The sequence below is a fragment of the Bidens hawaiensis genome, unplaced genomic scaffold (genome assembly GCF_021521415.1).
Source record: "Bidens hawaiensis isolate Kalapana, Puna unplaced genomic scaffold, B.hawaiensis_p1.1 tig00026606_1, whole genome shotgun sequence".
Taxonomy (NCBI): domain Eukaryota; kingdom Viridiplantae; phylum Streptophyta; class Magnoliopsida; order Asterales; family Asteraceae; genus Bidens; species Bidens hawaiensis.
Genome location: NW_027494274.1, coordinates 131934 through 158771, shown reverse-complemented (window position 1 = coordinate 158771; position 26838 = coordinate 131934). Strand labels below are relative to the sequence as shown.

The 26838-nt window shown below is 34.7% G+C and overlaps 2 protein-coding genes and 1 pseudogene across 2 annotated transcripts; 1 reads left to right on the top strand and 2 right to left on the bottom strand.

Moving 5' to 3' along the window:
- The first annotated feature begins 133 nt into the window (after positions 1-133).
- Positions 134-5775, top strand: LOC143573647 (protein DNA-DAMAGE INDUCIBLE 1-like). Its single transcript, XM_077058471.1, has 15 exons — positions 134-224; positions 327-359; positions 1028-1158; positions 1243-1351; positions 1423-1539; positions 1648-1713; positions 2492-2554; positions 2644-2688; positions 2775-2836; positions 3459-3552; positions 3645-3807; positions 3886-3956; positions 4097-4127; positions 4746-4771; positions 5441-5775. Exons 1-15 carry the CDS (start codon positions 159-161, stop codon positions 5567-5569), a joined length of 1206 nt encoding a protein of 401 aa, XP_076914586.1. The 5' UTR covers positions 134-158; the 3' UTR covers positions 5570-5775.
- Positions 5776-5946: 171 nt separating this feature from the next.
- LOC143573646 (BTB/POZ domain-containing protein At1g55760-like) lies at positions 5947-8825 on the bottom strand. Its single transcript, XM_077058469.1, has 4 exons — positions 8577-8825; positions 7217-7362; positions 6946-7064; positions 5947-6602 (listed from the first exon to the last, which is right to left on the bottom strand). Exons 1-4 carry the CDS (start codon positions 8693-8695, stop codon positions 6000-6002), a joined length of 987 nt encoding a protein of 328 aa, XP_076914584.1. The 5' UTR covers positions 8696-8825; the 3' UTR covers positions 5947-5999.
- Positions 8826-22092: 13267 nt separating this feature from the next.
- Positions 22093-23355, bottom strand: LOC143573645 (sufE-like protein 1, chloroplastic/mitochondrial pseudogene; annotated as a pseudogene).
- Positions 23356-26838: the final 3483 nt, after the last annotated feature.

Below are 26838 nucleotides of genomic sequence, written 5' to 3'. Positions count from 1 at the left end.
TTAAATATAGAATAACCCTTCAACTAACCATCAAGATTAATTAATTCATAATAATCCCAAATCCGTATAAAACTTGGAGGAGACTTTATTGAGAGTCAAACACAAGCAGCTTCAACAACAATCTTCTTTCATTCACAAATTCCAATCGAATCAACAAGATGAAGATCACTGTAATGACGCCTGACGAACAAATCGTTACTTTAGAAGTAGATCGCGATGAATCCGTAAACCTAATTCCAACTCAAAACCCTAATATTTTCAATCCCTTCGATTTTGCTTCCAATTGCTATAATAATAACTTTAATTCTCTCAATTTGTATCTACAGGTTGAGAATCTCAAAGCTCTACTTGAAATTGAGGTCAGATTTTGTTTCAATTTAGTCATTAGGTTTTCCAAACTCGGTTTTATTATTTGATGATTAGTACTGTTTGTTTCAGAGGCTATGCAATCAATATAGGTGCTATATCGTTTATGTTATCGGTCAGAATATCGGTACTGATTCGGAGGCCATGTTACCGGTCAGAATATCGGTACTGAAAATATCGGCGATATTGACCAATATTTGACCGATATATCATCGGTTTTCCCGATATCAGTACCTTTCTTCTTAGTTCTTCCATTCATCTTGCTTCTTATTGCCAGTTATTAGTATTTTAAGTCTTAATCAGTTCTTACTTGCTACAATTGTTGGTGTTTTGCGAGTTGCAAAAGGTTATTATGTTAATGGTGGATATTGTACTGAGCTATTAGTGTTAAATTGCTATATATTTGAATTCTGCATGATATTAAAACTACCAATATCCCACCGCGATAACCGATATCCGATATTTTTCCACATTAACTGCATAGCCGCACTAAATTGTTTATGTATATAAATTTTGCATGAGATTAAAATTACCGATATCCCACCGCGATAACTGATATCTCAGATATCAGTCCTTGACCGATATCCAGTATTTTTCCACGTTAACTGCATAGATCTAGTGTTAATTGTGGTTTTGGATGTGATGTGTTTGTAATGAACAGTCTCAAGTGCCACTTCAGCAACAACAGCTGCTTTACAATGGGAAGGAGATGAGGAATGCTGAGACATTGAGTGGTTTAGGTGTTGCTGATGGAGATTTGGTGATGATGGTTTCAAATGCTGCTTCTTCAAGGTGTGGTTTTGATCTGAATATTTGGTGTTAATTGATGAACAATTATCAAAAGTTTGTGTTAATTCATGAGGATTTGAAATTCAGGGCTTCTAGTAATGAAGTTGGTTTGAATCCGGACGGGTCTGCTGTTAATCCAGCTGCTTTCCAGCAGCAAGTGAGGAATAATTCTAATTTAATGGCACAATTGTTTCAGGTAAAAGTTATGAACTTCATCTACCAGTTGCATTTGTTTTTAAGATCCTTACCATTGATTTTTAATATCAGAGTGATCCTGAGTTGGCACAAACTATTCTCGGGAATGACTTGAATAAGTTGCAAGAGGTTTTGAGGGTTCGTCATCGCCAGAGAACTGAATATAGTCGACAGCAGGAGGAAGAGATGGTAAGTTTTGTTAAACCTATGAGTTTCTTTGTTGCAGGTATTATGTATGCTTTTGTGATTTTGTATGGAATACATATGTTTAATGTTATATTGTTTTGCCAAAAATAGGCACTGCTTTATGCAGACCCTTTTGATGTTGAAGCACAAAAGAAAATTGAAGCCGCAATCCGCCAGGTTTGTGACCATTTGGTTTTTTCAATCAGTGAATGATACGTTCCATGTTCTCATCCCACCCACGTTCTCCATCATTGTATTATTATTTCAAATTTAAATTAGCATCTTTCATTGGCGTACTTGCATTAGATTAGGACCCCATGTTTAACATTCTGCATGCATTTGGTTACCCACGTTTATATTTTCTGGGATTTGGTAGAATTTGTTATGACATTATATCTTTGTTTTGTTGCATATATTTTGCTCTTATACGTATTAGTAAAATTAGGCCTGAACAGTTCGTGAACCGTTTGGCAAGAAGTACACTTGTTTAATAAATGAACGAAGATAAACAAACTTTCTTGGACATTTAGTTAAATGAACAAACATGAACACATATCTCGTTTGTTTACGTTCATTTATGTTCGTTAGTTTATGTTTGTTTAAGTTAAATAAAAATACAGGCCTATTACAATTAAGTCTAGATTTAATAAATTTTTTAGGCCCAACTGATTTATGCACGTGTTTACTTTTATTTGTTGTTTACACAATTATGCTTTTTCATCTATTTCCAGTTGTGTTCGTGAACATTCATATATATTCTGTTTGTGTTTGTTTTGATTCCTTTACAGGCCTAAGTGAAATAATTGACTTTCTTGTCACTTGGACTATTTTCCACCATTTTTTCCTTTTAATACTTATTTTTCTTCTCTCTCTCGGTTCTTCTGTATTTGAATTTTTTATTTGTTGAGATTTGTATTTTATACTGCCTTTTGAGTCAGTGCTATTTATTTTACAGAAAGGTATTGATGAAAATTGGGCTGCTGCACTTGAACACAACCCTGAAGCTTTTGCAAAAGTGGTGTGTCATTGAATTTTAACCATCACTTTATACAACCAGATTTAGCTAATTGTAATTTGTAAATAAATATCTCTTTGATTTCCTTTTAGGTCATGTTGTATGTTGACATGGAAGTAAATGGTGTTCCCTTAAAGGTAAATAGTTTATATACTTCATGGTAATTTTTGTAATTTCAATTTCTGTGCTCTTCAACTTTTTGGTGAGCTTTTTTGTAATTCAGGCATTTGTTGATAGTGGAGCCCAGTCAACTATAATATCAAAAAGCTGTGCAGAGCGTTTGGGGTATGTACTTTTTTTTTTGTATTTTATGGGGGGATGACATTATTTTCACTTGAAATGATAATCATTAGTCCTGTAAATGAACCAAATTGGTTCAAAACTAACGGGGCATGTCCGTGTTCGTTTGTTTAATTTTAACTTAACAAACGATCGAACACAGACAGTTAGACGGACATGGTTTTCTTGTTTGTGTTCGTTCGTTAAGAAAATGAACGTGTTTGTTTATGTTCATTCATTGACAGCATAAATGAACGGTTACACGTAAGTGAATTGACATAACTGGAACATAGATGAATGAACACAGCTGAGCTAAAACTAATTAAAAGTAAATGTGAACAACAATATTTTGGGCCTGAAAGTTTATAAAAACTAAACGAAATTGTAATAAGCCTGAAATTTTTAAATGAGTATATTAACAAACATAGACAAACAAACTTAAGCAAAGGTAAATTGGCGAACATAAATGAACGAACATTCACGAATGTAAATGAACAAAAAGCTTTGTTAATGTTCGTTTCGTTTATCAAATAAACGAACTTCCCGCAGAACAGTTCATGAATAGTTCACTGAATGTTCTGTTCGTTTACAGTCCTTAATTATCTGAATTCCATGCTTTGTTTTCCAGCTTGCTTAGGCTCTTAGACCAACGCTACAGAGGCATTGCTCAAGGTGTCGGTCAGTCCGAGATTCTCGGTCGGATACATGTTGCTCCTATTAAAGTAATAATCTTTTTCTAAATTGTTTTTTTTCTATTCTATATAAATTTTATTAATCTTGCTGAAATTTTTTTACTTCTAATAAATAATGGTAGATTGGGAATATATTCTACCCGTGTTCGTTCTTGGTATTGGATTCGCCCAATATGGAATTTTTGTTTGGATTGGATATGCTTCGTAAGCACCAATTTATTATTGATTTAAAAGATAATGTTTTGAGAGTTGGTGGAGGAGAAGTTGCTGTGCCGTTTTTGCAAGGTTTATTTTTATTTCATTTTCTCTTCTCATCATTAATACCGTGTTTAGATTTCTTTAACTGTGTTTATTAATTTACAGAGAAGGACATCCCGAGCCGTTTCTTGGATGAGGAGAGACAGTTGAAAGAAGCTTCTAGCTCTGGACCTCAAGTAAGATATTTCTCTGATTATGATTTTATACTAAGATAATAATATCTAGTTTCTTTGAGTTAATCTATTTAACAGGTTGAAAACATTTTAATAACACTGCATTTCAATTTATATTAACCTGCTCAAAATGTAAATTTCAGGGTACATCTGGATCAGCATCACCATATGGTGGTCAATCTTCTGGTTAGATTTCCTTCCTATGTTATGTAAGAGCATATTTGGGATTGAGTTTAAAAACTACTTATTGGCTTTTTCAAAAAGCCATTTTCAAAAGTCAGGATTTGGGGCTTTTAGAACACTTATCAAAAAGCTAAAATAAAAAGGATTTTTGTAATGGCCAAACACCTTTTAACTTATTGGCTTTTTGAAAAAGCCATTAAGCCAATAAGGTGCTTTCAAACTCAATCCCAAACATGCTCTAAATATGTGATAGTATGTATTGTTATTTGGAGTTTGATGAGAGTAAATCAAAGTGACTCATTGTTTTCAAAAAGTGGTTTGGGTATCAGTCAAATGTCTAAATTACCCATTAACAATATTAAAACTGTTTAGTCACTATATTAGTATATTATTATAGGTGGGAAAATGGCAATTTCGACCCAGTTATTAAATAACGAGTTGATTCGGGTTTTATGCTTTATCTCCACCGTTAAATTAAAAAAATATAGCTTAGAAGATAATGGGTCAAACTAGTGTGATGGGTCAACCCAAGTACTCTACCCGATATCTTAACCCTATACCAAGCACGTTTGACCTGCTAATGTTTGTGTTGTTTTGCTCAACCTGCAGGAGCTGTTGGTGGCGGTCCTACACAGGTGAATTTCTTTATTCTATACAATTTATAGTTTTTATGATTTTTGAAAACATTAAAAATAAAGTAAACAAACACCAATCTTAATGTTTGGTTTTAAAAAACGTGCTTGAGGCGATTGTAAACACACTTCAAGGTCTCAAGGCAGGGCTTCATGGCACATGTTGGTCAAAAATTGTCAAAAATTGCAAATAATACGTAAAGCATATTTATATTTATCTATAAATAGAGTAAGACTTGCGCTTTTTAAAACCAGGTCCTAAAGTTAGGCAAATGTGTTGGCCCAGATTTGATAAACACACAAACAAGTGATTTTATGATCAAACACCAATCATGACTCTAATTTCAATCATGACTATTTTTTATTATGATTAAACTTGCACGCTTGACTCCATATGCTTACAATCATACCACCCGCTTAAATAAACCAAAAACTTAACCTATATGCTTAAATCAAGGATTACTTGATTTATTCTTACATCTTGACTTTACTCTTGACCCATACCATAACAAAAGAACAATAATAAATCATACCAAAAAATACTAAAACTAAATACTTTCATTTATTCCCTTCAACTTTCTTAATGATCAGTTTCAAGATTAACTTACAACATCAATGCAAATGTAAGATAAATTAGATGTTTTTTTTATGTTTGTATATTTGTAAATTCAGGGAGCTGAATTTGAAGCAAAAATTGGGAAGCTTATTGAGCTAGGGTTCAGCCGAGATGCAGTTATACAAGCTCTGAAGCTTTTTGATGGTAATGAAGAACAAGCAGCTGGATATCTTTTCGGCGGGTAAATCTTGTATCCGTAATTTAAAATTTCAAGCCGGCAGTTGTTATGAAGTCACAAATTTTAATTTGAAGTGTGTAACTTTGTAACATTAATCATTATTTTTCTTTTTAAAAATATTTTCCCACATTAGATGTTTACTTTATAACATTGATTTTGCTGGTCAATGGCCAGATTGAGAACGATTCGTGTTTTATAGACATCTAATTTTGATGCGACATGCTATCAAATTGGACTTATATCTAGAGTTAACTAATTACGCATGTATTTCTTGTGGTGAAGTAAGATCATTGCAAATTCTTGTAAATCAATTTCTCTGTTAAGGTAGGATATTGTTGAAATAATAACACTGAATAACAATAAAGATAAACATTTTGGACAAATGTGTATCGAGTCAAAATAACACATGAATAACAATAAACTTAATGAATAATCACTTAGAAACCTTTCCAAACTGAAAGAAGTTCATTAAAGACTTCAGCAATCAATTCCCTATCAGCAGATTGTATAAATGCATTGAATTCATCTTGGATCTCACATATCTTACCAAACTTCACAAGATATTGCATGCAACAGATCTTCAGTCTCGGTAAACGATAAAGATACGCAATTTGGAGCCTTATGAGCACGTTGTTCGTGTCAATATCTTCAACAAGACTTTCGTGGCATGCTTCTTTTAAATCCAAAACTTCATACTTATCGGCTGCTCTAAGAAGATCAAGCCGGTGATCAAGAAAATCATTGCTCTTTATGTTACCGTATAATGAGTTGAGAAACACCTCACAAGCTTCAATGGACATGTCGGGTATGTTGATGGTGGATAGCTCCTTTTCCTTTAGGTCATGGGAGAACATGCTGTGAAATACTGGGGATCGTGCAGCAAGGACCGCACGATGGGCCTCAGTGATTCCGTCGGAAGCATGGATGACAATATCGGTGTGAATGCTTTCTGATAACATCCGGCCAAGGGAAGAGAGTGCGGTTGCACTCGATTCCTTTTGTATAGACCCTTCTGTCCAAATCGAGCGATATTCACCACCCTGATTCATACATCATACCATAAATAATGCAAAATACTCAAATTTGAGTAGTTTCATATCATCCTAGTGCGTGTTTGGTAGTGAGTAATAATATTTGGTACTTGTCTAAACCGGCTAGACCGTGCTGGTGTTTTATGGAGTTTTTATTAAGTAAATAATTATTGTGTGTGGTTTGAATGAAAAACTTGATTAAAAAATAAAAAAAAATATTTCTAAACTATTTTTTATATGACCTGTTAGAGATCTATCATTCCCTAAATCAACGTCTTAATTGTCGATTACCATGAGTTTTAGGATGTATCATTACTCTCTTGAATAGTAAGTAACATGGATAACGAATTACGTTTGATGACGCGGTCTTCAAGTCAAGAAATTCAATGTCGATAATGAACTTCCCGGCTAATGGAATGTCGAGTGCCCAAATAAAATCGTCACTAGTTTTCAACTGCTTATCCCTAACTTCTGCATCCATGTCACGGGCAAGATAGTTAACACAAGTTCTTGGTAAAAGAATATAGTATTTAAAGTGGAAGATTTGATTCATAACCTTAGTTGTTTGACTAAAAAGTCAAAGGTTGACTATCTTTGACTTGGAAAGTAGGTAGTAAATTTACCTGGATGAACCAAAACCTTTCGACCACCAAATGAAGAAATGAGGCGAATATTGAATGAAGCAATTGGATAGCTGTCTCGGGTTAAATTTTTGATCTCCGGGTACAATTTAACTGAGAAACTTCTACTCTTCTCCACAACTAGATGCCTAACGCGACACAAAACAAGACAAAAAATTAATTACGTTTTTTGTTGTTACCATAAATCCTTTAATAAACCGACCGTGTTCAAATTGACTTGTTTAACTAAACTGTCCCGTATAAGTGAACACAGTATAATTGAACATATCAACCCATTCAAAACTAAAATAAAATAAACAAAACAAAAATATTTTATAACATTAACCTGCCAAACATGTCATCATGCTTACAACTTGAATACAACTTACCAACTCATTTAAGCTCATTAGCAATTATAATTTTATTACAACTTAAATATGTTAACTCGTTTATAACAAGTGCCAGCTATGAGGCAGGGCTGGGTGGTCAATCGACCCCGTCCCAAAACCCCAATAGACCCGTTTTTTTTTAAATTATATATAAACTTTTGAAAAAAAAAATGTATTCTTAATGCTGTTTAAACCCAATTATTCAACTCATTTAAGGCCCAAATAATTTTTAGCCTTTGACCTAAATTTTTTTAACAATTATCGGAGACGATCTTGCTTATAACAAGTCAACCAGTTTGACTCTAAAATAGGTAACACGCTTCATGTTTGGATTATATGATTTCAATTAGGGGTATTCAATGATTCAATTTTTGGGTTACTCTGTTTTTCGGTTCGATTTTAAAAAGAATTTGTAATCCGGTTAGGATTTAATCAGTTTCGGTTCGTATTCGGTCTAGTCGATTACAAACTGAATAAAAACACCCCTATTTTAATTCGACCCTGTTACATAGGGGGTGTTTGGCCTAGCTTTTATTTTTTGGCTTATGCTTATATTTTAAAGTAGCTTATAGCTTATTTTTCTATTATTTGATAAGCTCTTTTTAAGTGTTTGGATTAGCTTATTAGTCAACCACCATTTGAAGGCAAATGAGTAAGTTACACCCTTACACAAATAAACTTCTTCAAATAAACTAAAAAACCATCTTCTAATAAGATTCTTCAAATTAGCTTATATAAGCTTATAAGCATAAGCTTAAAAAGCTACACCAAACACCAAATTAAGCTTATTTTGTAAAAATAGCTATAAACTTTGTTAAAAAAGCTAGACCAAACACCACCACAGTATTGACACCAACATAGTATTGAATTTTAATAAAACCAAGAACCAAAAGAAACCGAGTCGACCCGACCCGACCCATTTACCAATATTAACAAATAAACAACTGAAAAAAGATTATTTGGAATAAATTTACCAATTCCAATTGCCTATCTTGAAAGGATCGGATTTCCGATAAGTAAAGGACACCAAATTATCAATCCGCCATTGCGCAAGGCGCGACGTCGTTTCGACACGATAAGCAGAGTCACTCATCCTCGCAAAAGCCAACGCCACCGTGATCTCATGAAAGCAGTCAAGAATCCCGTCCAGAAACTCACCGTGCTTTCCCAGGTTGTCTAGCCGGAGTTTGTTTTCTCCCGCCAAGCACACTTCACCATATAATAATAAAACACACACACACACACTATGTTTGTGTATGTGTGAGTTGTTTGATCAAATTAAGGTTGTGGGTTTAGTATGCTTTTATTGAACGTTGGATTGTGTTTTAAGCTATTGGTGACTTTCACTTCACTTGAAGCGTTGGGTTTGGTTTTAATTTAAATAAGTCCAGAATTTATTGAATGTTGTTTTCTTTAAACAGTGGTCACACGGGTCCCATATGATCAAACATTGATTGTTATTTAAATGTATCTAATCAAATAATGGTACAAATGGCTCAAAATATATAACGATAAGTAGATATTTACGATAGTCATGTGACACGTCTCGTTTGTACCGTTGTACTTTAAGCGTTTTATAAAATTTTATGATAGCAATGATAATAAATTAATAACAATCATAATTATGTTGGAAATTGGAATCATGGGAAATAGATCAACAAGTGTTTAAAGTATACCAAATAAGAGTTTTTTTTACTAAATAGGTGTAGATATAAAAAGTATAAATTCTATTTGTATATATGTGGTTTGCTGCTTCCATCTATTTGTATATAAATTTGAAACCTTTAACACTTTGAATACATATTAATTTCCAATTGTATCAATTTGTAGACAAGTTCCAAACGGAGTTAACCAATACCGTTAAAACCTCCCCCACATGAGCAATATTTTCGTCTATTCAAATAAAAATAATCCAAATTTCATATCAGACCAATTCAAAATTTTAAGCCAATTACAAAAATACATTGTTTAGTTTTTTTAATATTGTTCCCAAACAACAACATTTAAACATTATGACCTAATTTTGATTTTTAATGATATTTGGGAGGAGGATACATTGTATGAAAATGATATTGTCTTTATGCTACTGTTAGTGAAAGTCCATTGTGATTGCAAGTACCTAATGGTATACTGTCAGCGAATAAAAAAAAAACTAACATTATGCATGAAAATCTGAAAATATATTCCTACAGTATATGATCTCCTGCAATATATATCGCAATCTGATGCAATCTATTGGTCACATTTATGTTGAAGTCAAAAAACTGAACTTAACATTTTGGTAAATGCTTGAATGGGTAATTAGATCAAAATTCAATAGTTTAACTAAAAGGTCAAATGTTGATCATGAACATGTGCACCTTAATTATACCACATTTATGTGTTTTTAAATTGTGTTTAAATTATATCAGAATCGCCTCCTTTTTATACAAATAAATTATGTTCCATTTAAATCTTGTAAACACAGTTTGACTATTGTCAAACTATTATAGAAAGTCAATTACTGCTATTTTCTTTGAGTTAGCATAATTACAACATTATATGTAGGCATGTAAACGAACCGAACGAAAACGAGCATGTACGTAGGTGTGTATTTAACTCTTAGTGAAAATGAACACTTAATCGAAATTTTTTTTTGTGTCATGTACGTTCATTTTAAAATTGAACATGTTCTTGTTCGTTTAAAAAAATGAACATATTCATGTTTGTTTATATTCTTTTAAAAATGAACGGCTTAAAGCATAAACGGTTTTATTGGAATAGACGAAAATATCCCTCATGTGGGGGAGGTTTTAACGGCTTGGTTAACTCCGTTTGGAACTTGTATACAAATGGATACAATTTTGAATTAATATGTACTCAAAGTGTTAAAGGTTTTGAATTTGTATACAAATTGATGGAAGTAACAAACCACATGTATACAAACAGAATTTTTTTTCTATTTTTTAGTGTAGTTTTAAAAGTATTTACCTATTTGGGTACTTTTCTCTCTCCTTTTTATTTTTACATTATCTATAATTCTCTCATAATTTTTCTTATGAAAAATTAAAATTAGAGTATAAAATTTAACTAAAACATGGTTTAATTTATTTTTGTCGTTTACAAATTAGAAGTTTCAAAAAGTTTTGCAAATATCTTCCAAAAATTATGCATTTAAAAAAAAATAGTTCTGCAAAATATAAAAAAATCTGAGAAAAAAAATTGCAAAAGTTTAGCAAAAATTCAAAGAAATTAAAGCTCCTCTAGAAAAAATAAAGCTAAAAATCTAAAAAAAAAAATCGTTAGAAAACAGTAGTTCTATTTACAATGAAGTATTTTTTTTCCTGGTATTGTAAGCTATAACGAGTGTCTTTGTTGTATTGGTACCTTGACAAACCAACTCGACATCGTATCAGCATTGTTTTTATCAGTATCGGTATTATTGTAGCCGATGTTCGTTGCGTAGCGCGGGGAATTAAATCCCACTAGTTATTATTAGTTTTAGATGTATTTATTTTTGTAATTAGTTGAACATGTAATAAAATAATTATATAAAACTTTTAAAATTTGTTTGCTTCTCGCATATTTCCTTAAATAATTATTGTAGTTAAAAACAAATATTTTAAATTTGTTTTATATATATCAAATTTATTACTGTTAACACTTGTTTAGTTTACAAAGTTTTCTTGCATCCATATATAAACATACCCTCAATTAGTTTTTGTTAATTCATTATTTTTAATTTAAAGTTTATATAATTTGACAATAATTAGTAAATAGTAATTAATGAATTAGGGGAAAGAGGGAAACACTTTTTTCAACTACATCAAATTAGTAAATACTTTTTAAATTACATCAAATTGGTAAATATTTTTTCCATCTACACCAATTTAGAAAAAGCTCCACTCCACCAAATAGGTTATAGTTTTTTTTAAAAATCAAATGAGTTATAGATTTCATTTAAGTCCAAACTCCAAAGGGGATAGATACTTTGCTTCCAAGTACAAAAGACTATATTCCTCTCCACTGCCTGCCTACACGTTACAAACTTTATTCGGTTTTACAAGTGTGTGAGTGGAAGATAAACATTAACCAGTAACTATTGCATGATGGATCAGTTACTAATTACTAATTTATAATTTAATGTACATGGACCTTTTATTCTTACCTTTGGATTGGGTAATAGTAGACATGGACGTATTATTTGGAAAAGAAGGACACGTGGAGGAAAACGACAGGCTAAAATGCCACCTATTGTCTTGCATTTCAAAAGGTAGGTACGGTAGTTGTAGATAGTAACTAAAGGGAACACCTGGCACCCTATCAACAAATGCTTCACTCATTCTTGAGGCTTGCATATTCACCATTTAGTTTTAAGTTAAATCTTAAAAATATTATATATAAATTTAAAAACCAAGAACTGAAGAAAGACGATATATATCAGTTTGAGGATGTGCAAAGGGGGGGGGGAAGGGGGGGGGGGGGGGAGATTGTTAGCTAGGTTTTACTTTCTAGAGAGTTTGTTATAAGTTAAAAAAATATTTTTCATGCTTGTTGAAATAACGTGTATTATTTTTCTAGTGCTGTCTGCATTATAATGTTGACTACAAGTGCATTTGGTTTGATTTTTTTTTTCTTGTGTTAGATATCAATTTTTTTAGTGAATAAAAAGATCCAATTATAACAGAGAGTCAGATAAATTGGCAACAAGCTACACCGTCACATCTTTTTAAATGACAAACCGATCTTGCTGAAAATAAACTTATAGTTTTTCGGCGTTGATAAGTTACTGTGCGCGACCTGCTGAACTCTTTTCAGAAATGTAACAGCTTTGGGGCAAGGGACCTAAATGTATCAAAAGCAAAATGAATGAAGACGTGCTGGTTATCACCACATGTTTTCTCATGCCTAGCAATTTTTTCTGATTCCGCCTTCAATACGATCTACCTAACAACAAACCCGGTGTCCCTAAGCCTGGCAAGGGGTGATACTCCAGCAAGGTCTACACAATCATGGTTCCCCTGCCCATCCAAACACAAGAACGTCTGCTAGCAGGAGAGTAGACCTTCTTTCAGGTGAATCCGATAGGAAATTCACAGAAGCTTTTTTTTTTTTTTTTTGAGATACCCGCCTGTTTTAACAAATCACAAAGGACATCTCTGACCAAATCATGTATATATTTGAACCCTGAAAGCTCCTTGTAATAAACCGCATGTTCACCAAATTTACTCAAACAAACTATACGACAAACCGGGGAAGGTTCATCAACTGGGAACAGTGGGATCATTAAACGATTATTAAGAATGGCCCGACACTCCATTGCTGACTGTGCTGGCCTAACCCTTCGATGGGAATGACAGACAATAAATCTTGAGCTTGAGGAGCCTGAAGACATTCTAACACTGCTATCTGGCGAGTGGATAAGCTAAATTTCTCTCCCAAACTTTGGACGATTTTACTATAAAGGGCACTCGCCAAAGCATCTTGGGCTTTAGGGGGGGTGTCATTATTAGCGAACCCGCCAAGATCAAGATTGGGAAGGAAGCTATCCAACCAATCCAACGCACACCTATAATTTTAATCCAATTCATCAACACCACAATCCCGCAAAATGTGGCCTTATAACTTCCAAGATCGTGCCCTTGATGCTACGAAAGCATAGGTGGAAACATCCTCAGCTGAATATAAATCTACACCCCCAAAACGAATTGGAAAGAGGCTAGTCTCCATTGAAAATCCCCACAAAATGAACCCCCACATACCACAATAACCTCGATCACTCTCGGAGCCCTTTATCAATAACAGAGACAACATCCTTAACAAACATAGGCCGACATGTTCAGAGACCGAATAACAATTTAACAACCCCTATACAAAAGTGAAGTAATAGGAGTTTACATTGAAGGTTACGCAGGCGAGTAAGAAATCTCATTAGGTTCAATGCAGTTAAAGCTTTGATAATGACCAAGATACTGATAAAGCCGACGTCCTGACTAACCGCACCCACAAGGAGTTGCACACTCAACACCGGCCTCCCAATCCCGTTGGGAAATAAATCTACTTTTGTCTTTACCCCATTGTAAGACGACCAAAAGCCTTCAATTTTTTTATATTGAGCTTAAGTTCCAAACATGCCCCCCCCCCCCCTAAACTTAATAATATCTAAGGCTTTAGCAACCTCAATGGCATCTTCTATAATCGTGCCATCATCTAGGTACCATGCATGGAAAAGTAGTTTGCAGCAATCATGTACCTGATGAATGAGGGGGTGTAAAGCTAACGCAAATAAGAGGGGTCCCAAAAGATCCCCTTGTTGCACCCCAATAGTTGACGAAATAAAAGCGTTCCCTACATATAACCTATTTGGTTGCCCATATAGAAAATTAACCTATAAGGAAATAGATGTGCATCTGGCACGAACTTCCTCCAAGAGTGTCGTCCTATTCACCAGATTGAAGGCATTTGAAAAATCGACTATAAGCAAGGCCAATGACCCATCAAAGTGGAACATATTAAGAAACTTATTTGCACTATGAAGTACCACCTCCGCCCCACTCGGGATCCCCACCCTGAAATGAAAATCACCAAGGTATTTTGCCATCTCTTTCCCAACACTCCTTATAGCCACCTTGGATACACGCCTTCTCCAAATCGCACCTACGACAATAGGCCTAACTCCATTGTCAAGCTTAGGCAGCGACGTCAGAGGGGCAGAAGCCACAAACCCTGCCAAAACATCGGGGCATCTCCCTCCCAACCACAAGTTCACCTTATCAGTAATAGCTTTAAGCAACCCCACAACAATCGCGCCACATAGGGCATCTAAAATATGTTGGGTCCTCAACCCATCTTTGGAGAAATATTTAATACATCGTAGAACACTCTCGACGCCCACGAACAAAGGGGCTCCGAGAGTAAGGTCTCAGACAAGCTAGACGGGGGTAAGATGTGATGCTTAACCAGCAATGCGTTCATAGTGGCATCACCAAGAGGAGTGACGTATATAAAAATATACATCTTTTTAGCATCAAATAATCTCCAAAACTGCTTCTTTTATTGTATTATCTAGTTCAAATAAATAATTGTTACGTTAATTTCTATTTTTAGGTATATTCCAACCTTAAGTGAAAAAACAAGTGAGAAAAACAAAGAAAATCAAAGAAAACAACTTAACACACTACATGTTTCAACCAGCACACCCTCATGCTTCTCTATGGAAGAAAAGACAAAAATCAAATAGAAAAGAACAAAATATGGTGCCAGCTGGACACGGGTCCGTGCCTCACAAAGCACGCCCCCGTGGTCACCTTTCAGAAAAGATAAAAAAAATATATATCTCTGACACCAAAAGCACGGGCCGTGCCTCACCAATCACGCCCCCGTGGTGAATCATCATGTACGATCTGACAGAACAATTAGTGCGCCTGGACACCTAGACACGGGGGCGTGCTCCATGTAGCATGGGGGCGTGTCTGACTCTCTAAACAGCCTTTAAATACGAGTGCAATGTGCATTGTTTTAAGTGTGCTTAGAGAGGTTTAGGACGAGTTCTCACTATAAAATACTCACTTTTCACTTGAGTTGAAGTTCCATAAGAGAGTTAGAAGGCTTGGAGGTTATCATCATCATCCATCATCATCATCCATCACCATTGAAGAAAGAAGTGTCATCCATATGGGTTAGATTGTTCTAGTTTAATCATGTGTTTATTATCTTCATTCTCTTTGATGTTCATTATCATGCTCATTATGAGCTAAACCTCCATTTACCCTCTAAAATCTATGAAGAAGCTTTGTTGTAATAGATGATTGTATTGAATATATGAGTTAGTTTTTGTGAAGTACATGGTTATCTTGCAATTATCCTTTGATGAGATATGTTTTGTTATCATAATTCACTATTCAAGATTGATGATTAACACTTCTTAATGATTCATTCACGTTCTTGGAAACTAGAAATGGTAAAAAAAAAGTATCTTGATATTTTATCTAAAACATATATCCTTGTATTGTACTCAGAAATGATGAGATACAAGCTATGATCTATTTCTTTAGTTTTGGTAATTCTGAAATAAAATTGTTAACACGATTGATTAGGTTATCATGGTAGTGACGTAGGTTGTTGCAGTCTACTAAAAAACAATCAATTAAAGACTTAAATACCTATAACTAGTACGGGTAAGTAAGGTCGTCTCCACAGGGACTCAAGGAAAGTGCAAGTTTATTTAATTTATAACTAATTATTTAATCTAAGCGGACAGACGATGTCATGCGATTTTTATAAAAAGATTTAATTAAAACTAATTATTACTTAAAAAGATTTGTAAACAATATTAATTAAAAAGCATTCATTCTAGGTTCGGGTTATGTGTTCCATACGTCAATCACAGATTCTTTAGCCTTTGGTTTTATGATAATTGCTAGTCCTATGGTTTGATTTATGATACCCTAACCGAATTGTTGACACAAATGAACCCGGACTCCACAATTGTCAAATCTTTGTCTAGGACAACTAACTCAATGATAAGGTTTGATGATTCTAGTCCAATGACACAAGAGATTAACCCTAAATGTTGATGAACAACCAAACAAACGTTACACAAATCAATAATCGCAATCACAAACTTTAATCAACCAAATAACTAATTAAGTAAGACAAATTCATATAAAATCAATCAAGCTATAGTCATTAAGCATTAGAATTTGATCAAAACAGTACTTCACACAAAACCTTAGCATAGACGAACACACACAATTAGTCTGACATCGACATAATCGTTAAAGCACTTATCTTGACGAACATACGATCGTAGGACAAATTGGAAGCTTCGGGATGGATGAAAGTCGTCCTAGAACACTTCTTCTGCCTCTGGAAGTCGTAATAATCCGAATGGGGAGGTTAAGGGGTTTATATAAGGCAACCCCTAATTTTTGCCGACTTTGAGCATCTTCGCGTATCGCGAAGATGTCCTGGCTTGCTTCTTCGCGTATCGCGAAGGACAAAATAGTCGGGGTCTGGATCTTGCAACTTCGCGTATCGCGAAGTTGTTCCCCCTGCATCTTCGCGTATCGCGAAGATGCAACTTTTCAGAATTTATTATTTTCTTTTCTTAACTGCCTCGTGATGCGTGCACTTCCAATCTCTCACTTCTAGATCTTCGTTCCAAGCCCGTAAATATCCTCATTAAGCTCCATAGCTTCCAATGTCCTAAAAACACGTAACAATGCTTAATGTACCATAGTTCGTTCGATTGTTTCACTAAAACTAACTTATTAATATACAAAGTAAACTAACTTTTACCCAACCATCACATCCCCACACTTATCCTTTTTCGTCCAGAAAAAGACTTTGCAATGGAATCAGAATCAGAGATCATTCTCAAAATACTTCATAGATTATCTTAATTAAGCACAAAGAACACAAAAACCACGATTTCCAATATTGTTGTCCATTTAAACTCATGTCTCAATACTTACCGGGAAAAATAAGGTGTGACATTTTTTTTAGTTCATATGATTAAAATGAAACCCACACCTCAAAGCCCTGAAGCCGCCTTACCATGCTTCATTATAGTTTTACCGAACCAGACCACCCCAACTTGACTTAAACCTTAAAATTAGACGACCAAATTTTGCACATTTGTACAATTTTTCAAGCCCATATGTAATAGCTAAGATAATCTTGGATATTTTATCGAAACCAAAACCTAAAGTTAAGCATTAAAGTCTACCAAAATGGTCATTAGATACGATTAAGGTGCAATTAGGTAACCAACTAGTAAATAGCCCCCACTACATAACATACCCCCGTTATCATGCAATACCCCGAAGTCCATCACCATATGTGAGTAGGCACGAATTCATTTGTAAGGCTTATATATGACGTGTCCCGTGTGTTCCGTTTCTTAATGGTAATGAGACGCGAGCACGGGGACCCCATATGACTAACAGCGTGGATGATCAAGTCAGTAGTGAATTTGTACTTTGAAAGCACTTTTTGTGATCATGTTTATTGACTTATGAATTGTCAGATAAACTACGGGTTTGCTCTTTGAGCTCTTTTAATATACATAAATCCACTTAGGATTTACGCATACCCTGATGATAAACCGCATACTGACCCATGGTCTCGTCCCTCGGGGCATCCCATCAATACAGGATTTAAGACCATAAAACCATACGCCTATGTAGGGCTATCGCTTTTACCCGAAACCCGAAACCTGACCCGAAAACCCCGAACCCGAACTAACCCGACCCGAAGAACCAGAACCCGAGAAAAGACGAACCCGAACCCGAACCAAAGTAATTTGGGTTGGTTCTCGGGTTTGATTTATAAGTTTCGGGTCAACCCAAATAAACTTCTAATTTTAAAATTAAATATATTTTTATGTATAATAAGCTAAGTCTTAGCCACTAAAGTTATCATAATCTAGCTCTAATTAAATGTTGTCATTCTAACTATTATGGAGTGATTGTTTATTATTAATTTATGTTTTCCATTTATTACTAATAGCAACCGAAATCGAACAACCAAATCACACCCGATTGAATATGATTAAGGCTCGAGTTAGTTTTACTCTTCTTTTGAATGTTTTATCAAGCTATGTTGGTTTGTTATTTGATTATTTTGCTATAAGCAAAGAAGAATATGTTTTTTTTAATTTTAGCATTGTCGTTCTTATTTTTTTTTGTTTTTGTGTTTTTTTTTCTTTTGTTTGTTTGTTTGTTTGTTTTCTAGGATACTCGAAACCCGATTAACCCAACCCAAAAAAACCCGAACCCGAAAAACCCGTAAGAGATTTAGGTTGGGTTTCAGGTCAAGATTTAAAACTTTGAAACCCGAAGAACCCGACCTAAAAAACCCGAAACCCGAAAAACGAACCCGAAGAACACCCATACGCCTATGAAGTGTTAGCCACTTAAACTAGTAGTATTTTCATTTATGTTTATATCACAAGCCATCTAGCATACTCTAATGTTAAGCCTATCCAACCATTGTACTATAGACTAATCATATTAAAATATATTTTTGGTGATCAAATCTAATAGAAAGGCTTGAGTATGGCCTAATCTTTCATTGCAGTCCTTACACAGGTTTAGCTAAACAAACAAAACCCTAAAGACGTTTCCCACTAAAAATCAAGCATTTAAAGTTCAATTAAGTCTACAACCAAATTATCCTTTCATTCTCAAGGCTGAGCCTACCGACACATCCCAAATTAAGTGTGTTCCCATTTTATTATCTCATATTATATAATAATTTTGAAAAATGTCCCCCGATTTTTCTATCATTTTCCATTATTGTGCAAAAAAAAATCTTGATTCAAGGAACATGAAAACTTTTAAATTTTCAATTTCTCCCCAATCTCCACACTTGAGGCAAACATTGTCCTCAATGTTTAAAAAATTAGCAATTAAAAATAGAGACAGGGTTAAAATTCACTTTGACAATTTTAAAAACCGGGCCTAATGTGATGGTGGTTATTAAATATACAAAAATACAATTACACTTTTAACACAAAACTAATAAAACAAAGGAGGTTATGAAAACGAAATCACCTGATAGAAAATATAACTCTCATGTGCAACTCTTGTGCCCTCGGTGATCTCTCGGTGAACCTTACCTCCTCATTTCTCAAAATAAAATCTGCAAACTCACACACCTGTAGAAGCAAGCTTCTCACAAATGTTAAAAATATAGGTCTTTTAAACCGTTTGCAAAACCATTAATTTTAAATTACCAACCGAGCTTAATAAATTCATAACCAAATTTGTTAAACGAGTAAAAATGTTAAAAGACCTAACTCACTTTCGTAGGAATCACGATTGCATTTAGCGTATGCAACAAGCCCTTTAAACCCCCCGGTAGCCTGGGTGGACGAGTATGGTCTCGTGAGGGTTTATAGTGAACTACACCCACAAAGTTCAACTACAACAAAAATATACACGTACCTGAATACAAGGCCGGGTTGCCTCCCGGTTAGCGTTAAGTTTTTGTTAAGGTCTTCAGCTGGACCGTTACCCGATTTGGTGGTTATGGTGGTCTAATGGAGTGCTTACCTTCCTCCACCTCGTTCTTCTTACTCCTCCAACAAAGTGGTAAGCTGTCCATGGTATTCCATCTTGACCCGAAGCACGCCAATCTTCTTTGTTCATTTTCAAACCCCGGTGGCTTGCTCACCTTCTTCGTCTTTGGCGATTTCTCTTTACTTATCTTACCTATCTCATCATGAACCATTTTTTTTCTTGAATGTTTGAAATTGTAGAAACGTTATAGGAACGTTTATGAGTCAGGAACTAGTCGCAAATCGATACGTTAACATCGTGTTCAATACATTAAGGAATCAATACATTAGGATGAAGATACGTTAATGGAGGTCTAGAGAGAATCCGGCATGGTAACAGTATACGAATAAGTTATGGCACAGATCTCTCTGCAAACTAACTATGGAAGGCCTATTTATAGGCTGATCTCATTCGCTAGTACTGTAGTAACGAATGAGACTTCTCATTCGTTAACAAGGTTAACGAATAAGGTCTTTCCATAGCCCCATTCGCTAAACACCCTTAGCGAATGGGTATACCTTAACGAATAAGTCACCATTCGTTACACTGTAGTAACAAATGGGCTTTACATTAATGAATAGCCTAGTCTCTAACGAATGAGGCCTCATTCGCTAAACATGCTTAGCGAATGAGCCTTTATCCATTAAGTGTAAAGACTAAACTACCACCCGCCTATTCGAACAGCTGCGGACACCAAATCCGTGCACTTACAAACTCCCCATTTTCCGTAGTTGTCGAATGCTTTCCAATACATTAGCATCCAATACTTTAGTCTTTAATACTTTAGCCTCCAATACGTTCACGTCGAATACGTTAGCGACGAATACATTAACCGTGAATACTTTAACTACATATCATCAGCCGTACAGCCAAACTCCCCCTTGGTTGATGATTCTCGGGCTTGTGCAAACAGACAAAATTTAACTCTTTGAAAGCAAACCAACAACTTGTAGCTACTTGTATCAGATCTCCCCCTCCAATAAGCATGTCCAGGTGATCATTTCGATCATCCAACTAGCATATGATATGGTTCGATCAAACGAATCAATTAGCAGCAAGACATTGGCTGTCTGTCGCACCGATAAAGTACAAATGTCTTTACATTTGACCTCGCCACCATCTTCATGAACAACACGATCACTCAACATCTTTCACTTAAGTCTTCACTCTCTCGATAACGTCTATCCCAAAATATAACTCTATGAAGCTCTTCGGCAACCAATACGCTTCGATGCACTAATGCTTTGGGCATATGATTCAGAGTTCCAACCTTCGTTAATCAACACTGAACAATCACATTCTTCAATCAGATGACAAGACTCGTATATTCCTCAATCAGATCAACCCATTCAATAATTGTCCCCTTCAACAGAAGCAATCCACCGAATACTCGTAACCAACATAGTCAGGATCAAAGTCCCTCAGAAAGAAGTAACCGGACAGACACTCGTATCCTACATAGTCAGGTTTCAATCTTGAACAAATCAATCCACGATCGAAGAACAATAGCAGTCTCGAACCCGGTCAAACATAGCTATGCAATCACAAATTAAAAGACTTTTTCTGCTAAATTTAACTAACACTAGTGATGGGTAAGAAAACCGAATAAAAAACTATAACCGGTAAAATCAAATTGAATAAGTTAAACCATTTTCTAAAAACTGATTTTTGTGAGCCAGTTACGATTATGGTGTGTGCTGTAAGCGAACTAACCGAATCACGCCTATTCACCTTATATATATGTGTGTGTGTATCAATTGTAGCAACATGTTTTGTTACATCACATTTGTATGCTCTTATAGTGAAAGGGTCTCTCTTTTTGTTGCAATTTCTAACTCATTGGTGAATCCATATCATTTACAAGACGAAACTCGAAGTTATTTTCTTTTAATGACTTAACGGTTCGGTTTTAGACCGAACAGAGTTAAAACAAAAATCATACTACTATACTAGTAAGAACCCTATGTAAATTGGTGGTGTTTTTTGGTTCTATCATTTTCTATCTCGTGTCATTTTTCTTACAGCTTAAAGTTCTGTTTAATAATGAGTTAACGATGATCTGCAACTGTCTCGTTCTAGTGTCATTTCATTTTTTTTTTTTGAGACAGATTAATTTTGTGGGTTACATTCACTAGAGAACATAATTATTATGTTTTCTTTGTGTACAACCATATTGTTCCAATTTTTTACCTATAACGGGCTCGCTTTTATGAGGCCAAATTAACACCGCAGGCACCAATAATCTGGTATAGCCTGCTCTGGGCTCTTGCTGTTCATACTTCATACTAGTATACAAATAGCACTTGTTCAAACAATAACACAATGTACACTACTACACTTTGATTATTAGATATATTTTTATTCGAGTGAGTATTACAAGCACTAGCTATGGTGAACACAATTATTACAACTAATTATCTCATTCAAATCATTCAATATCTACACGTGTTCAAAAAAACATTGTTATTATGTATTCAAAATGACTTTCATATCAAAAACATCAATTGAGGGGAAACAAAAACACATAACCTCATTCAAACAATCGATGTTATCTACTTACAAACCAATTTCAGTCGGTGTCTTCGCATCAATCGATAAAGCATGCATACCGCTTTGCAATTCACCTTCCAACAAAGAATAAACTAGCCTATGCCTCTTAACCACACTCTTCCCATCAAATTCCTTAGAAACCACTTTCAAATTAAAATGCGTCTCGCCATCATTACTACCCCTCACCCCCGCATGACCCGCATGCTGATACGACACATCTTCAACTTCCAATTCAACCGGCGCAAGCTCCCTAGTTAATATCCCCAATATCCTCTGTCCCCTACTTCCCAACAAACCACCACCATCATTATTATCATTATTTATAATAACATTATTATTATTATTTGATTCAAAATTCTCAATTGGGTCCTCAAGATTCGAATCAAGATCGGATTTTTCGACATGGGTTTGACCCGAACCCCCGAAATTCCCCGAACCCACCCGTTTCTCGGCTTCCACGAACAAATTAAACGCCTTTTTCTGCATCAAATTCAACATATTCAAGAACCCATTATTTCTAGAAGGTGTCAAACTCTGCTGCAGACCCAAAAGCACAATAAAATCAGGTGACACCTTTAAGATATCTTCAACTGTGTGACCAGACAAACCATTAACCAATAAAGCAGCCAACCCTTTAGTCAGCACAGAGTCAGAATCAGCCTCAAAGATCACATTTTTATTACTGGAATCAAAGTAAGCTGACAACCAGACCTGAGAAACACAACCTTTGACCTTGTTTTCGTCTGTCTTGAACTGGGGTTCGAGGGGTTTAAGGTTCTTGCCGTAGAATAGTAACTGTTGGTATTTGGCACGTGGGTCTTGTACGGATTGGAATAAGGTGATGATTTCTTGAAGCTTTTGCGGAAAATCTTGAATTGGGTTAGGGTTTGGGTTTGGGTTTGATGATGATTGGGATGTGGAATTGGCGGGAAAAGAGTTTGTGGGTAGTGATTGGATTGTGATGGGTTTGTTGATTGGAAGATTATTTGGAGGTTTAAGAATTAGGGTTTTGAAAATGGGTGAAGAATTGGGGAATGTGGGGAAGAACAAACGGAAAGAGGAAGAGAAAGACATGTTTGATTTGGGGTTTTGATTTTGTTTAGTTTGGTTGTTTTGTAAAAGTTTTGGGTTCATTTGGGTTTTGGGCCAAATGGGTTATGGGCTATTTCTTTGAATTATATTAGCAAATTATGCAAGAAGAAAAAAATGCTCTACATGTGTATTTTATTGATGGCGTTTTGGTGCATTTGGAAGACGAAACGAGACCATATTTGAAAGCAATGCCATTACGGTGTCTAAAGTTATCTAAGATGTTAAGTTTTTGGGGTTCTTTTTTTTATTAAAAATAGGTCTTTGTTTAAATCCCTTAACTGGAAAGATTGGTGTAACTTTTCTTTCTAAGTTGCTTGTTTGCTTTTCTTGGTCCTAGCGTCTTGCTAGTTTGCCTTTTTAATATAAGTTGTTGTTAAGAAATTGCAGACTATGTTGCCATCAAACATACTATAACACATGTTTCTTTAAAGGGATCAAATGTGTTACTAGGTAGACATGTTTTAGAAAAGTATAAACAAGCATCCAAAAGTACAAATAAATAACTAAAGTAAGTTAAAAACCCTTTTCATAATTAAAATACAAATAAATGACTTAAATAAAAAAAATGTTTTCTTAATAAGTTGTTTAAAGAAAAACTTGTTTAATCAAAAAGACTACTCATATGCCTTACCTAAAACCAATAACAGATATCTAAAAATACAAATACATAACTAAAAATCCCTTTTCCATTTTTTTTAAAACAAGTCACACAAATCAGAATCAGCCACCTCCATAATTCCAAAATCATATGCATGTATGATTTATATATTTTTCTTCATGTATTTAAAGTTATGATCATTAGTGATTCAAAATATTTAGAAGATCTAATACAGAAATATTAATATACTTCAATAATGGACCAACTCAATTCTTCCTAAAATAAAAACATACCAAAAGAACATGTAATTAAAACTCTAATTACCCAAATTAATTCATCATAATCATTGAATGGCACAAGCTTCATCTTCAGTAGTACTCATCACCTCATTGAGATCAAAATCAAAAACCACAACATCCTTCTTGGCCGACAAACCGCCCCCTTCGGGTACAACTTCATTGTCCTTGACATCCGCCACCTTCAACTTCTTTGTCGATTCGTTCTTGAAAACTTGTCGGCCTCTTTTGTCTTTCGCTTTGCCCTTTGCATTCCATTGCGGTAGCGTCAATGTCAAATCAACCGCAGAACCATTACATTCGCCCTCGTTCATAATCAAACCATCATCCGAAGAGGCTTCTTCATCAGAATCAGATGTTGAGTCAAATAGCATTTTTCGGACGATAATCTCACTGCAGTTTTCAAGGGTTTCGGGCAACACCTCACGCCATTCCGAAGAGGTGTGAAAACACATGTGACGGTAAAGGGTGTGTCCGGATTCAACATACTTGTGACACAAGAAACACATGAAGTTGTCGTAGTCGTCGGTACACGGCAAAACGAGTCGGGTAGATTTACCGTCCTTCATATTAATCGATCAAGAATCTGCAAAATATTATCAAATTACAAAAGTTGTTTGAATGAGAATAATAATCAAGAACGGAGAGTAGAGTAATAATACGTTTTTGTTCGGTGGATATTCCGGTAACGTTTGCCGCAATGATTTTGGAAACCCTAGCAGGATTGATCGACGCTGGATGGTAATTCAATAGCAATATGAGTTTCTATGGGGTTCTTGGTATATATAACGGTATTTACAAATCAGCTTAGGCGGTTGATAATTAGGAATCCAATGTTTGAATTCTTATTTTTACAAATAAGCCCTTCTAGTCATATAAGTTTGATGACCTCTTAAATTTATAAACATATGCATTTGTATTTGTATGTAACAAACTATTAAATTTGAAATCCGAAAATTTAAAAATGTCCCACAAGCAATCACGAATTAAACATGTTTCTAGAGTCAAAAGAAATATAGAATGATGTTTCCTAGTTTTATTTGGTTGAAATAGTTATCGGTTAAATGAATATAAGCATACACATTTGTATATTTGTATGCAACACCTTATTAAATTTAAAATTAGAAAATTTAAAAATGTCTGTAAAGCAGTCACCAATTAAAGATGCCTATGTAGTCATAAATAGATAAATAAAGAATGACCAGACAAGTGCATGCGCGATGTAATGGGAACACACAGATCATTGATAATGGTTTGGGTTCAATTTTAATGGTTATTTTTTGGGTTTTTATGACAAAAAACTGCTACTAATGGTTAAATTTTAATACAAAAACCATCGAAACCGGATTGCAAACGCTGCTACGTAATGTTAATTTTTTAACTAAAAAAACTATAACAATATCATTCTCAAATTAAAGAGAATAAAATTCTTGTTTTTATGGTGCCATTTTTTAGAAAAAATATTAACGTATGAAAAAATTATGACTGTTTAAAAATCGCGGGCAGAAGTTGAGTTAAATGTTAAATTAAAAGGAAAATATATGATTAAAAGTTAAAGGGCCAAGTTTGTAACTACTATTAAAATTTATAAAAATTAATTAAAGTTGAAGGGATAAGATTGTAACTATGTTTAATAATTAGTTGAATATTTTCAATTAGACCATTTTATTCCTCTTTAACATGCTTTGTATGTTGTACAATATGCTTGTTAATTTGTTAATTACTTAGGTGCTGTTTGTGTTTACAGAGGTAAAATGTCTGCAGTCTGCGGACCACATCTGCAATCATCTGTATCAGAAGAGGCGGACCAAACCTCTGTAGTCTGCAAAAAAAAGACTGTTTGTTTTTTAACGTCTGCAGACTACTAAAATAAAACAGAAATATTTAAATAAGCTAAAACTTAAATAAAAAAGTCATTCAATATCGAAATTTAAATAATAGTCAAATAACAGTACATTAATATTCATAAAACAACAAGAACATTTTTTCAAATAATCTGTTCGGTACTTTTCATTAACTGCTCCACAATTTCATCTCGTAACTGCGTCATATATTCACGATCTGATGCAGTGTCATGCGCTTCAACCTCGTCTTCATCAGCAACGTGCACATGAGTATTTCTGAATGACACATCGGGTTGATCCTAAGATAAAAAACAATAATTGTTTTAATGTATAAATCTAATGTAAGAAATCAAACCAAAACATAATAAATATTCAAAATACAAGAAATCAAACCAAAACATAATAAATATTCAAAATAAATATAACAAATCTAATACAAGAAATCAAACCAAAACACAATAATTGTTTCAATGTACAAATCTAATACAAGCTTACCTCGACAAAGATTCCGGTGGTGGAGGTCGCGGTGGTGGAGGAGCGGCGGTGCGGCAGTGGAGCAGCGGCGGTGGTGGAGTTCGCGGTGGTGGAGGTTGGGGATGAGAAGAATGGGAGATGGTAGGGGAGGAGATGAAGGGAATGAGAAGGTAGAATGAAAGGAGGCTAGGGTTTGAAATAAGATGCAGAAGATGTGAAAAGAGGTTGGTCCATGTCTTCAGGGATAAGAGGACGCGAAGACGTTTTTTAATGAAATGTCTTCAGAACAACAAACAGTCTTCAAGCCTAAAGGTCTGCGTGTGGTCTACGCGACGCAG

Coding starts and splice junctions, on each gene's coding strand:
- LOC143573646 (XM_077058469.1), bottom strand. CDS start 8,695: ATGAGTGACTCTGCTTATCGTGTCGAAACGACGTCGCGCCTTGCGCAA. Junction 7,363..8,576: donor AAGATAGGCAATTGGAATTG/GTAAATTTATTC, acceptor GTGTCGCGTTAG/GCATCTAGTTGTGGAGAAGA. Junction 6,603..6,945: donor TGAAGACCGCGTCATCAAAC/GTAATTCGTTAT, acceptor TGTATGAATCAG/GGTGGTGAATATCGCTCGAT.
- LOC143573647 (XM_077058471.1), top strand. CDS start 159: ATGAAGATCACTGTAATGACGCCTGACGAACAAATCGTTACTTTAGAA. Junction 1,352..1,422: donor TAATGGCACAATTGTTTCAG/GTAAAAGTTATG, acceptor TTTTAATATCAG/AGTGATCCTGAGTTGGCACA. Junction 1,540..1,647: donor GACAGCAGGAGGAAGAGATG/GTAAGTTTTGTT, acceptor TGCCAAAAATAG/GCACTGCTTTATGCAGACCC.